This window comes from Pygoscelis adeliae, unplaced genomic scaffold (assembly GCF_000699105.1).
Source record: "Pygoscelis adeliae isolate BGI_AS28 unplaced genomic scaffold, ASM69910v1 Scaffold14, whole genome shotgun sequence".
NCBI lineage: Eukaryota > Metazoa > Chordata > Aves > Sphenisciformes > Spheniscidae > Pygoscelis > Pygoscelis adeliae.
Window position 1 is genome coordinate 20,794,471 of NW_008825109.1, and position 14,171 is coordinate 20,808,641.

General features: G+C 43.7%; 1 protein-coding gene across 1 annotated transcript in view; it reads left to right on the top strand.

Annotated features, from left to right (window-relative positions):
- Positions 1-13,924, top strand: part of PAK3 (p21 protein (Cdc42/Rac)-activated kinase 3) — a 72,258-nt gene extending 58,334 nt beyond the window's left edge. The window contains exons 11-15 of the mRNA XM_009327837.1: positions 587-704; positions 1,563-1,662; positions 2,103-2,299; positions 7,130-7,267; positions 8,785-13,924. Of these exons, the coding sequence (XP_009326112.1) occupies positions 587-704; positions 1,563-1,662; positions 2,103-2,299; positions 7,130-7,267; positions 8,785-8,874 (643 nt within the window). The 3' untranslated portion in view covers positions 8,875-13,924. The remainder of the gene's footprint in view (positions 1-586; positions 705-1,562; positions 1,663-2,102; positions 2,300-7,129; positions 7,268-8,784) is intronic.
- The last annotated feature ends 247 nt before the right edge of the window (positions 13,925-14,171 follow it).

Below are 14,171 nucleotides of genomic sequence, written 5' to 3' on the forward strand. Positions count from 1 at the left end.
GTTGATCGTATCTTCTGTGTCTTATGATAAGTGCTGATAAATCATAGAAATTATTTCCCTTGGGCTGTTCCCACTATTTTCCATTGCTGTGGATGCCAGGAAGACTAGGTTCTTGTTTCCAGAAAGATGTAAGTTGCCAGTTTTTAAATTGTTTTTCTTGTTTCTGAATGTATTTTATGTAAGGTTTTCCAAACTGTTGACCAATTTCTGTCCTCAGTGGTACACACCCTCCTACCGTGGATGACTATGAAAGTTGTGTTGCCTTTTCCTGGAGTTAATCGTGGAATTTATGTGTTAAGATGATGAACCAGATGATGTGATATGTCCTGGTTCAAGATTTATCTTTGCCGTTACTAAACTGCATTTTTCACTTGCTTGCTATCTAAGACGTCTAATTTTTCGCTTACGTACCTTTCTCATTTAGCCTGCACAGATTCTAAGTACTGTATAGGCTAGAAGGAGTGTCTGTTCATTTTATTCTGTCTTCATTTAAAAATGGCCTGGAAACAAAAATCAACTGTAGTCTTTTTCATGAGGTAATTTAGCTATGCACATTCATCTCAATGCCGTTGTTTTCTTCGTTCAGCTACCTAGTCGGTGATGAACTCTGGGTGGTTATGGAATACTTGGCTGGAGGCTCTTTAACCGATGTTGTTACAGAGACATGTATGGATGAAGGACAGATAGCAGCTGTCTGTAGGGAGGTAAGGGATCCCACGTGTGCTTCTGATTACTTGGACAGGATGGTACATCTAAACGGGTGGTAAGAACGTGAGTGATTTCATGTTCAAAGCTTTGTTTCTGTGTTGCTTTGATAATATGGAGAAGAGCGAGCATCTTCAGTGAACTGCCTGCCAGTATCACTGCACTTATTATACTCTGTTGTTATATTCTTATATACTGTTATTGTACGATCTTTTTTTTTTTTTTTTTTTTTTTTTTAGTTTTACTATTCTCAACTTTGCCTCTTTCAACATTTGCCTGGAGCATGTCTGTACTGCATTCCTTGCCTGTAAAAGCAAACATGCTGGTGGCAGAATTTTAAAATAACAGCAAAGAAAAATAGAGACTCATTTATCACAAGTCCTCAGCTTAAAAAGGGTAGCATTCCACCCAAAATGGTGTTTGCTTCTGAAAAATGACTAACATGCTATTTCCAAATCTGCTGTAGAGCCTAACAATAAAATCTTTGTCATGCAACCTCCCACCCGAAAGTGATCCACTTCATACCGAAGGAAAGGACTTTTTCTTTTTTGGCAAACAGTAGTTTGTCATATGGATGGAGATAGCACATTCATTGCAGCAGCAGTCATTCTGTCTGTGCTTTCAGGGGATAGTCGGTAACAATAATTGACGTTTCTGTTTCAAAAGCTAATATGCCTTCATTTAGAAAGTTATTACTCTAATAGTGTTGAAGCAGCAAGCTATTCCTCTTGACAGCACAATGTTCTGCCATTACTCACAATTCATCTAGAAATTAAATCTTTTAGAGCCATTTCCTTTCTTGTGTGATGAAATCAAGTCATTAACTTTTACCCTCATGTTTCTTTTTTACCTATCAGTGCCTGCAAGCACTGGATTTCCTTCATTCAAACCAAGTGATTCACAGAGACATCAAAAGCGACAATATTCTTCTCGGAATGGACGGATCTGTCAAATTGAGTAGGTATTCTTGGTCAGGCGCAGCGTTCCCAGGATGTGGTGTGGGGCTGCTTTTGACTGACTGCCAGTTACCCCAAAGTGATTGCCTGTGGTAGTGCACTGACCACTGCTGCAAGCTAAGAGCACAATTCCAATGTGCAGAGAGGTATAGAAAGGAAAAAGGTGGGTAAAGTAAAGAGTGACTTTGGTTTGTGTATGTCCCTTCCAGAGGGAGGGAGTTACAATCGAAAGCTTCAAGTGGATAAAAGCCACTGCATGAAACTTGAGGGGTTTTTTTACGTGGCCAGTTCAATATTTCCTTGGCTACAGCACCGAGTAAACAGAGCATGGCCACTTTTCCAGATAAATTCAACAACGCCTTCTCAGGCATGTAGTAGGGATTTCTTTTGCTCGGTTTCATAATTAAAGCTGGCTTTAACAATACTTGTTTTTCTCCTCAGCTGATTTTGGCTTCTGTGCTCAGATCACCCCCGAGCAGAGTAAACGGAGCACAATGGTCGGGACTCCTTACTGGATGGCACCAGAAGTGGTGACAAGAAAAGCATACGGCCCCAAAGTGGACATCTGGTCACTGGGGATCATGGCAATAGAAATGGTGGAAGGAGAACCTCCTTACCTTAATGAAAATCCTCTCAGGGTAAGGTGCATGTCTTTCTAATCTGTCCCATGTTTTGTCTCCCATGAGACAAAATCCCAGTCACATCAGCTTGAACTAGTTCCACCAAGGCCCACTTCTGAAAACGTCGTATCAGCATATACTGTAGCTTTGGTTACGTCAATGGGAGAACCTCAAAAGAGAAGTGACATGTAGCCAGTTCAGAAATGTGCCATTTTTGCCTTCAACGATGCTTGAAATTTCTCGTGCGGTTTTGGAACTCTCTTTGAGTTCTGTATCTCTGAATGACAAGAATTTTTCAGCAGCAAGTTTCTCCAATTGGGGAATTTTTATGAAAAGCATTTCAACTGTACCTGCAGGCAGAGAAGTCTTTTCGAACTCGGATCAGTGCCGATTGCTTACCTGAGCCTTTCAGGAAGTGTCACTGGTTATAGTAATGCCGTAATTACTTATTACCAAATACATTTCTAAAAGTATGTTTTAGCACAAATTCTTGTAGTAAACTAATGTATTTTTATTGTTTCGAAGTTTTCAGTTTTATCCCAATTCCTTAAAATGTAATGACCACTTCTTATACCAAATGAGCATGTAATAGTGGAGGAATGTATACCAAGATAAAACCTCATGACTGATAGCTGAAACAAAGTTAAATGCTGCATATCTAGTTCCTGACAGGACACGGGAATTTATGAGGAAACTAATTTTGACCAATGTGTATACATACATAATTTTTGTTAAGGCTAGAATTAAAATAGAGCATGACCTTTAGCTTTTCTCACAGCAGTAAGGCTGCACTCTCTCTGGTCTGTGGCACCCAGGCTGCGTACTGCAGACTGACAGAAGAAACAACGGAATGGTCAGGAAATGCCCCCAGCCGTGCTGCTTAAGAAAGGAGTACAACAATTATACAAATTTCAGTCTTCCGCTCTTTTTGAAAAAAGTTTCCTGAGTTTTCTTGGAAGACTACTTTTGGTTTGGTAGGTGCCCTGGGGTTTTTTGGTTCCAGTGCACGCATGTGGAGTGGTGTGCGCTGTGCCACCTCGTGAGGGGGGATAAAGCAGAAACAGGTTTGGATTCAGACCGATGGTGAATAAGCAGAGTGTACCATAGCTGGCAGGGTGGCAGTAGGCCTGCGTCACTGCAGCCCAGTTTTACCAGCAGAGACTTTTGCACGTCACCGGTTTTGCTTCAGTTCCCTGCAAAGAGAGGACCCCATATTCCACTCGCTTCCATAGAAGACCCTTGCAAAAAATGCATTTGCCTTGTGTAAGGCAGCAAAAACAGATGAAGAGAATTAGCATTAGTGGTCTGGATGCTGAAAATTCCCTGCTTCCTTAACCTCAAATGTTGATTAGGGCTCCTCGAGAAGCCTCAGGTCAACTGTTAGAAAGATCACTGGATTTCTTATCTCTGACTAAAATCACATTCAGCTATTCCTGCCTGTACCCAGCTTATTTGAGATGCTCTTTTTCTCCATACATGCCTCATCTCCTGCTGGAGTTAAGATCAACTTGAACACTTAGAGCTCGAAGGCATCTTCAGGTGTCTGAGTAAAATGGCAGTAGATTAAAATCAGGCATCTGAAGTTGGTACCATCCGTACTAGCTTCCTGGGCTCTTTTGCAGAGCTTGTTGCCCCTGAGCTAGGAACAGTGAACAGCTTGTGATGGACCGCCTGAAGTTCCCCGGTTATCAGCTAGTTTTATTAAGGTAAATCAACCCCAATAGGGGCAGGATCCATCTGCTGTTGTGTGTGGAATCAGAGACTTCAGGGAGAGGTCTCAGCTGCATCCAAACCGGAGAGCTTATAAGCAAGACCTGTTTTTACAGCAAAGTTTTTTAGCTGGTGGCACACAGTAGTTGTTGGGTTTAATAGTCACATTGAGACCACATTCAGGGCGTTCTGCAAAGCCTGGAAACAAAAGGATGCTCTTTCATTTTTATGAATGATTGTTTTAATAACAGAAGGCACGCAGGCGCTTCAGTTACTGACACTAATTTAAATACATAAATAAATTATAAGGGCATTAAAGGATCATTAATCATAGAGTTAACAGCAGTCTTAATGTAGATGCATTTGTTGTTTTCCACACGTAGAGCAAAAGCATCCCATGTTGCTCAGGTTCTTTCCAGCCTATGCAGAACTCACAGGAATGAACCGTTTTCCAGCCATGAGCGTCCTGGATGTTTCTGTGATGGTATTTGCTTTCTCTCGCTGTGATTTCCTTCCATCAGGCATTATGCCTAGTGCCTGAGGGACAAACATTGGTGTGATAAATATCCTTTGAAATGCAGGTTGGACCTCCCCAGTTTCAAATTAAAAAGAAAAAAAAAAACAAACAAAAAACAAACCAAACCTTAAGCATTTCTCTTTGCTTTTTCATTTATTAACCACAGCACATCAATTTTCTTCAAAACTGTAGCATATTTTCCAAATGCTGTGGATCTTCTACAGTTTCAGGCTTCTAAATCATCTGTATGCTGTTCTGTCTTGTATCTGGGTGGCCTGGATAACTTTAGGATATCGTTTGCACAGACTGCAGCTATAATTGTATGCCGAATCCTTTCTTGTTTCTTGGTATATTAAACAAATTTAATGAGCTTATTGCCCCTTTGCAGCTACTGCAAACACTCATTTCCTTTGTACTGTACTTGTTTTTCTTTGCCAGCTGTGTAACACGAAACCAAAAGATACATGATAAGAAGGTACTTCAGCCTCCCATAGACCTTTTTCTGTTGTAGAAATATTTAAAAGGTGCAGTTCCTAGCTAAAGATGACTCTTCCTCATGATTCACGTTCCGTGAAGAAACGAGCAACTAAAAGAGTTCCATTTGTCCTGGCAGTCCTGTTCCACAGCCAGGTGAACGGAGCTGGAATAAAACTTCCAAGGTTGACATCGGTGCTGTATTCCTTTACCGCAGGAGAATTAACATCCCTCGGGTAGCACAATTTAAACATAGTGAGGACAGGCACTCCAGCTCACCACTGTGTCTGGTGGCTGAGGTCAGCTGCAGATGGACAGGATAAGACTGATTTTGTGACACTTACGTTGTGGGAAAAGTAAAGAAACTTCCTTTTATTGTTTTTACTCTAGGATAGTTCATTTGCCTTTTTAGGCTTGGAAATTTTCCTCTGTATTTAAGAGGATAATAACAAAGTCAATTTGGTCACGGTCTGTTTAAATGCCAGTAGCGCAGAGCTGTTATTATCATGGCAGACATTTTTATGGAAGACTCTTAGGCCTATTTCTATTATTATTACTGTATATTTTAGACATATTCTGCAAGTTTAAGTTTGAATATTTCATAATGTTTGTCTTATGTTTCTAAATAACATCTTGCAAAAGCAGAACGAATGCATCTCTCTAGCGTCTCAGCATGTTAGACCTTGGTTACAAGTGAACCACACTGGATAATGCTCACCCTGTGTTTTGCAAAATTACGTTATAATTCCTTGGCCCGAGGAATACCAGGAAGACTTGCTAAGCCGCATGAACACTGTCAGCTGCGTGGAAGTGAGCGTCCTTGGCTTTGCTTAAGAAACTTAAGCTTAGCTTAGGCTAGATGCTACTGAGGAGGAGAAAGGCTGGAATTTTCAAGTGTTTGGATAGGCCTGTGTGCACAGAATGACTGCGTTCAGCTGAGCAGCTGGGCGTTGATGCACATCATGGAAGGGAATTCACAGAGGACTCAACCCTTAACACAGATGAATACTCCCAATTCTCAGCTAACGCTTTGCTTTGGGTTTTAAGTTGTTCCAGCTCTTCTGTCTGTGAAGATGACCCTGAAAATATGAAACAAGTGTAATAGATGCAATGTTATCTTTCCTAAAAAAAACCCAAAAAACCAAAAAACCAAACAAATAAACTTTTCTAAAACAGTGGTTCTGAGAGATGAACTAATCCCCCATTCCTCTCACTGGGAAGCATGCTTGAGACATGAACATTATCGTTTAAAGGCAACACAGTCTATTCTGCTTCTTGTCCATTTTTGCTGAAATACTTAGTGAACATACTTCTTTCATAGTCCAAGCCACTTTCTCCATGTCACCAAGTCTGAGCATTCAATAACCCAACTGCCAAAACCTCCCATTTCTTCCCTGGCAATTTCTGGGATAGGGGCGTCATTAATGTATTTACTTGAGTATCAAAATTAGCACAGGGTTACCACAGGGATGGAATTACTCATTTTTCTGATTAGACTATTATTTCTTTTACCACGTAAGCGAAGCTGATCTGGAATTTGGAGACTGCTGAAAGACAGTTGCAGGTGGCTCCTGTCTGCCCAATTACGCATTTTCTTCGTAATACATTCGTGCATGCAACTTACGTGTCTGTGTTGAAAATGAGGTTCCAAATGTTTCTGTTTCTTTATCCAAGGAATAAGCTGATGGATTTACTTTTTTTCATCCGGTTACCATTTTTATCAAGAACAGAGCAAAAAAACTTGACTACCTTTGTTTTATGGAAGCTGTACTTTAGGGACCAGTCAGCACTGCAGAGATGCATTTTGTGTAACAATCCTTTGAAACAATATAGATAGACCAAATTCACTCTTTAAAATAGCCTGTAAAGCTGCTGTCAATACTTGGAAAAGCAAAACGTGCTTTTCCTGACGTAGTTCATACTAACTAGGTCAGCCAATGAAATCAGCTGTCAAGGCAAGATCATTTTGATGTTGGAATAGCTGTGGCTGCATCAGAGGGTTTTTTTGTTGGTACAGAAAAATTATCTCTAACCCTCTGCCAGGGAAGAAACTGCCACTGGAGACTGGACATTAAAAAATGGGGTCTATATGAGCAGTTATGGATATAAAAGAAACAGGTGGAGTCTCATGTTTCCTTTTTCTCTAGGCGCTGTATCTGATCGCTACGAACGGGACACCAGAGCTGCAGAACCCTGAGCGACTGTCCGCTGTGTTTCGCGACTTTTTGAACTGCTGCCTGGAGATGGACGTGGACAGGCGAGGGTCTGCCAAGGAACTTTTGCAGGTAAAATGTGAAGCGGCTGCAAGTGAAACAGCCGTACTATGTAACGGTTTTCTCATCAGCTAAACTCGAAGGCGTCAGATGGAACCCCCTCGTATTAGTCTCCAGTCTTGGTGCTTTTCAAATGAAAAATAAGTAGAATCATAGAATGGTTTGGGTTGGAAGGGCCCTCTAAAGGTCATCTAGTCCAACCCCCCTGCCATGGGCAGGGACATTTTCAACTAGATCAGGTTGCTCAGAGCCCCGTCCAGCCTGGCCTTGAATGTTTCCAGGGATGGGGCATCCACCACCTCTCTGGGCAACCTGTGCCAGTGCTTCACCACCCTCAGCGTAAAACATTTCTTCCTTAGATCTAGTCTAAATCTACCCCCCTTTAGTTTAAAGCCATTCCCCCTTGTCCTATCACTACAGGCCCTGCTAAAAAGTCTGTGCCCATCTTTCTTGTAAGCCCCCTTTAAGTACTGGAAGGCTGCAATAAGGTCTCCCCGAAGCCTTCTCCTCTCCAGGCTGAACAACCCCAACTCTCTCAGCCTTTCCTCACAGGAGAGGTGTTCCATCCCCTGATCATTTTCGTGGCCCTATTTTGTATTTTGGTAGTATATTCAGTTTTAGACGGTGGCAAAATAACTGAAGTGGAATGACACAGAGATATGACTGGGGAGGAACCCAATGAAATCAGTCACAGCCAAGTGGTCAGAGATTCGGCTGTGGGAAGGAAGGGGCTGTGGGGTGCTCACTGTGAGCATCAGAGGGGCCCCAGCTTGTCCATCCTGCCCCACTCTTAGAGGTTTCTGCCACCGAAACAGGGACGACTGAGCGGGACTTCTCACAGCTCCATTTGCTGCCTGGCACCGTCGAGTAGATAAGAACAGCTACAGGTTTACTGCCAGGTTTTGTGGCAGATAGGGAGTTGCAGCATGTGCCACTTTGACTGTCCCTGCTTTGAAGGTGCCAGCCAGCACTGGAGGGGCAGGGGATGGGATGGTAGACACTGCTCCCACTGCAACCCAGAGCTGAGTCCATCAGCGCTCTGTCACTTGTCTCCCTGCTCTTGTCTTGGTGCTGAAAACCTGTACCTCAGTGGCCTTCAGAAGAACACATGGGCCTAAATACTACTGGGATAAACATTTCCTAGAGGTATTGGAGTTCCCTGAGGAATGGCTTATGCCCCTCATCTTTTTTGACAACTAAAATAGCCCGTGTCTTTAGAAAACAGGAACCTAAGTAAGTATTTCGAGTTTCCTGAAAGGAACAAGGCCCTGGGACAGCAAGCAGCATTCCCAGAGCGCTGGCAGGGCAAAAATCCCAGCGAGCTGAAGACACCTTGATAAATGGATTAATAGGATTACAGGCCATGTTTGCCTGCGATAGGAAGGTACTGGACATGACGCAGGTGCAGATGGTCCCCTCGGTCCTATTTCTGCGTATTCTTGGTAACCAGAGGAATGCTGCTTGAGCCTGTGAGTAACTGAGTTTGGAAAGTAATGGTTCTTTTTTTTTTTTTTTTTTCTTTTGGGCAGCATCCATTTTTAAAATTAGCCAAGCCTCTCTCCAGCCTGACTCCTCTGATCATTGCAGCAAAGGAAGCGATTAAGAACAGCAGCCGCTAGCGCTTCAGGCCGGCTTTCTCCCATGCCAGCTCAGAGCAGAACTGAGAACAAAAACTCTATAAAACCTCAACTCTTGTGCTGCAGGACAGATGGATGGATGAACAAACCAACAGTCACAGTCATGGTGGTAGGAGGGAGACCAACCCAGTCCCTCAAGGAGTAAAAAATTGTCATTTGTCTTCTTCCTGCTTTCTGGCTCCTTAATTTATTTTTAAGATGAAACAGGGCTTAAGACAGAGAGGTAATGACCGAAAATGCTTTGCTGCCTCAGCCGTTTCTAAGGTAAAGCAAATTCAGTTGGAAGATTCCCTTCCTGCTCACCCTGTGAATAAGCTGTACATTCACTTTTAAATTGTCAGTTGTTTCTTAAAGACGGAAAGTCCCTTTTATGGTTTTTTTGGTATGGTTTGGAATTGGAGAAAGGTCTCCCTCGTTCGTAAACTCCAGACTGCACTGCCTTTTGAATACAGCCCACTTGCTGGTATTTGCCCAGTCATGTGTACCTCTAGATGAGGAAGAAAGTGAAATTGCATTTACAAGCAAAAAGGAATCAAGAGTGGGGCGGACAAAACATCCTGTTGAGATACAGGCTTTCAGCTGTGAATATATAGTGTTTTGGTTCTTGACAACTTGATTTGTATCACTAATTGTAATGTTTGCCTGGATGAGAGTCTTACTAAAATGAAACAGCAGAAAGATCAGACAGTGTGCTCAGAAAGGGCTCGTCTGATGCAAAACTGTAAGAGATACGTGAGGTGAGAGCGGGCCCAGCCTTGCCTGGTGCTGAGCCCCAGCAGACCCCTTGCAGAGCACAGAGCAGCCTCAGCATCCGCAGACCCAGGCTGGAAGAAGGCGCTTGTGGTGGCAGGCGGCAGTGGACCAGCACTGGGTGCTTGCCTCTTCCTGGGACCGGCCTAATCAACCCGTATCAGAGTCAAAGTGGCAGTGGGCTGCTCCCGAGGTGAATCGTAGCCATGCTGTGAAATGCGCAGGCTGGTGGGATTAGCCACCTTGAGTCTGTGCAGGAGTAGAGAAGGGCAAAGCAGAGCTGAGTGGTGGTGTCACTTCTGAGGATGCCTACTCTCCCGGTCGTCTTACAGCTCCTGGGAAAGGTTAGTAGCGTCTGCGCCACTCTCGGCAGAGGGGGAGGGAGCCGGGCTGCTCGGCAGGCTCGTGTGCGGCTGAGTGTCCTTTTGGGCACGCCAGTTCTGCCATGGAAACTGAGGCCGACAGGAGTGAGTGACGACTTCCGCAGTTCAGATATGCATGAGCCAGTGCAGCAGGCAGCTCTGGAAGAAAGCGCGTTAAAACCTGGAGTTCTGCGCTGAGCGAGAGCAAACGTGTGAAATGCAGAGTGGATTGCAGCAGTATTGAGAGGCGTCAAGCCAGCCCGCTTTCTGCTGTCCTGCATACAGCAAGCACTGCTGAATGTAGCTCTGAGTTGCTGCGAGAGAGGGAATCCTGGACGTGACTGGGGCTTGTGCTTGACTAGTCAACTGATTTGTAAGGGAGCAGAATAGTTTAAGTATGCAATTTGTGTTTTATTTATTCATTTCTGAAAGAAAGACGCAATGTGGCTTCACTCAGAAAAAGCATTTGCATGGAGTATTTGTTGCTGTATTTAGTAGTACAACTAATCAACGACCTTCAAAACAGCAATTGAAGCAACACCCACCCAGTGAGTGCAAAAAAAAAAAAAAAAAAAAAAGAGTAAAACAGCTTTCTGCTGTAGATCTTCATGTTTAGGCCTGGTCCTGCAAAGGGCTAAGTAGCCTTTAAGGTACTAACCACCTTCATGTTTTGCCGGTAGGAATGAAGGATGCTTGAGCTGTTCTTGAATTAGGCCATTAGCTCGTTTTGGCTTTGGCTTCTTAGTTACAGTCGTCGTGTTGCAACTGTGACTAGTACTGGCAACTAACCTACCCTCGCTCGCTCTGTCCTTCCCAGTGTCTTTGGCTGAGGCAACAGACGGAGGCAGTGCTCATTGAGTTACCACAGCTAAGTATGAATTAACCTTTCCTGATTTCCTGGGGAGCGCAACAGGTCTGATTTTCAGATGCCCAAATAACAAAAGATTCTGTTTCTTTTGTGAGGTCCCATTTTTCTCTGTCAGCTCAAGCTGTATATCTGGGGGAGAGACTTTCTTGAGAAAGAGAAGAATTCGGGCTCGAGATGGGCTGCCCTCAATTTGTAAAGCATTCGTCTGAATGAAACATGTTTGTATTCCATGTAAGAAGTGAAGAAACAAGTAACAGTTTCTGTTTCCAGTATAGCTTTTATTTTTTCCTACCCACAAAGGAACAGACAGCCGTCCTTTAAAAGGAAAGCACTTTTTTATGGCACGTGTTTGCGGGACATACAATATAAATACTTACGTTGACAGACTACACTATTTGATTGGGTTTTTTCCTATTTATTTTCTTTACCCATAAGTATTTCAGCATCTCTACTTCAAAAAAAAAACTACCACCACAACTTCCCAGAAGATAACGGATATGAAAAATAGGAAAATCAAATGGTAGCATCTTTTTTTTTTTTTAATTGATCAGCGTATGCCTCAGCATACCGAATATTGTTGGCACTGGCTTTTTAAAGACAACTGCTGTAATAAGAGGCCTTACTTTTTATTTTATTAAATGCTATATTTATTTTTCTTTGCATCGGCAAATCTAGAGATTTTTCTTCTAAAAAAAATTCCTGGGAGGCAGACAGGATTCAACAGAAATAATCTCTGCCAGTGGCTGTTTTCAAGATGGACTGTAACTGCCCAGCTGAGACTGCCTGACGTGCAGGGAAAGCACCTCTAGCATCTCCGTGGCGCTGTGCTTGAGACAGGCTCTGGCACTAAATGCTCAGTCACTAGATACGGAAAGATGGCAGCTGCGTTTGTATCCTCCCAACTCTGGTAGGAAATGTGGAAGAGGCATATTAATATATTTTAAAAAAAAACAACAAAAAACCCAGAAAACAGTCCTGAGAGGGGCAAGCCTTGTACATTATTTACAGGCTCACGTAGTATGTTAGGACTGACAAGAGCATTGACCTTGCAGAAAGGAAAGAGATGAATACTATAAAATCTCTGCAACCATCTCGGGTTTTCTGACTGCTATCCTCAGATTAAGCAATTAGTTATATATATTTTTGGAAGTATTAGAAATAGGCTGTTTCTGTTGCAAAAGGCATAGGTAAATAGGTTTCAAACACTTTCATTCCAAGGTTTTAAAAGATTGGTTAATTGTCTTCATTTTTAAATTCGTTAAACGGTAAGAAACCCTATCCAGAGCTTGACTGTGATTCCCATCCCTGCAATGAAGATGTGTGAAAATGACCCGATAGCTCGCTGTGGTTTTAATGTGTTTTGGGACAGAAGCATGACAGCAGTAAAGTCAGGGAAGTTTGAGAAGCACAGAAAAGTTTATTTATTTAAGAAAAAAGAAAAAAAGGAAAAAAATAACCATACCTATGTAAAATTCCATACGGCTCCTGCATGTGCTCCTGGGAGCCTGCACGGGGGTGGATCTTACAGCGCTCTCGGGGTTTGATCACAGACTCGGGCCGGGGTTGCATTCTCACTTCTTGTGTCCTGCGCTTTCGTAAATACGTGTGTGTTTATTCTCCATCTTTGGCTACCGGTTGGCCGACTCGCGCTACACACAAATGAACTCAAGTATTTTTTCTTAGCTGTTTGTGCTGAGTTTCTCTGAGGCCAATGGCTGCACCTCGGCAGGTCTTTCGGTCAGTCTCCCCCCATGTCCTGCCCCTGAAAATGAAGCACATTCCGGTCACCACAAGAAGGGAAGTAAGTACTTGTCTCCTGTCCTCTAGTTGTAGGAAATGTCACCGTAGCCTATTGTCTGTATGGCAGTTATTTCCCGTGTATAGTCGTCGGTGTGGCTACTGAATATTCCTCACACTGAGCGTGTAAATACATGTATTTCTTAGTCCAGTTGTGAGCAAGTCCAGTGAACAGTCAGAGAGTGCTCTGTAACACCTACCATTAAAGACAGGAGCCAGTGTTCCTTTGCTTGACATCCAGGGCATGCACACTAATGCCAGCTTCGCCTTGCCAAACGTGATCAAGTTAGTGGTTAGAGGTCCACACGCCTTCCCGGTGGGCTCTTGTTCATTCATGTGCAGACGTGCAGCAACTTAGTGATGGGTGATGGGGCAAGCTGATGAAGACCCGTAAATACAAGTGTTCAACTTTTCTCTTCCCCCCCCCCTCCCCTGACCAGGTAACCATCTTCAATTTTAGCCCCCGGTTTTCAGGAAGCAGGCAAAGGAAAACCTTTGTGCTTCAACAGAAACCACCTGAAGTTTCTTTGAGTGTGATTTGCAATTCAGGGGTCTTCAAAACTTCTCATTGCTTGTGTCTGTCCTTGAGCTGACAGGGTAATTTCTTTTTTCTGGCTGAAGCTTGCAGAATCTTGCTTATACATCCTCTCTTTGGATGCGGTTTAGAGCTGATTGCCGTAATCCTAGGCGTGCATCATGCATATAAACCATCACTGGCCTGAGCCTACTAATGGTTGCGTGCACCTTTGGTGACAAGAGCCATCTCAAAAGAAAAAATGGTATTATAGGAAAGAGAAGGAGGGATGCTTGCATGCTCTTCATGGGTGCCCTTTGGACTGCCACGTGGGTATGAGCCTGCAAACTTTGTTCTTGCTGCCTAGCACTTCTCCCAAGCAAGCACTTGCTTTCTGCTAGAATCTGACCCTCACTGAGGAAACTGGGAGCAATGTCATTGAAGTTGATAATATGGAAAATTGCTAATTGTTTTAATAACCTGTGAGCACAGTGGCTTTGCACTGGACAGTTTCCCAGCAGACCGCACATCAGCTACAGCATCTGTGTGTCAGGTGCCTCCTGCTCTAATTGAGTGGCACCATGTTCACAGCTGCTTGGGGATCACGCTCGGCTTCTGCAAGGCTTCCTAGTAACATTTGCCTTGCCCAGCTTACGTACAAAGCCAAAAGGACTGCGGTTGGGCGCAATGGCCTGAGTTGGCAGTCATGATGCAAGTCAGAAGAGCCGCTGGGCACGTGCGCACACGCCTTTGAATCACAGCTCTCTGATGTTACGGGTTTACGCACACCAGCCACTGTAACGGGGTCCGACCCTAGGATCCCGCTGATTAATGTAAGGTCCGAGTGAAGGTTTCCAATTCCACTGTTATTAGTTCTCAGGTGACAGCTTGAGCTGGGTGCCTCCAGAGAGGGACACATAACCCAATTCATGCCTCTCAATTATACCCGTACCACCCATCACCCGATCCCCAAGTCCAACCCCGAGTC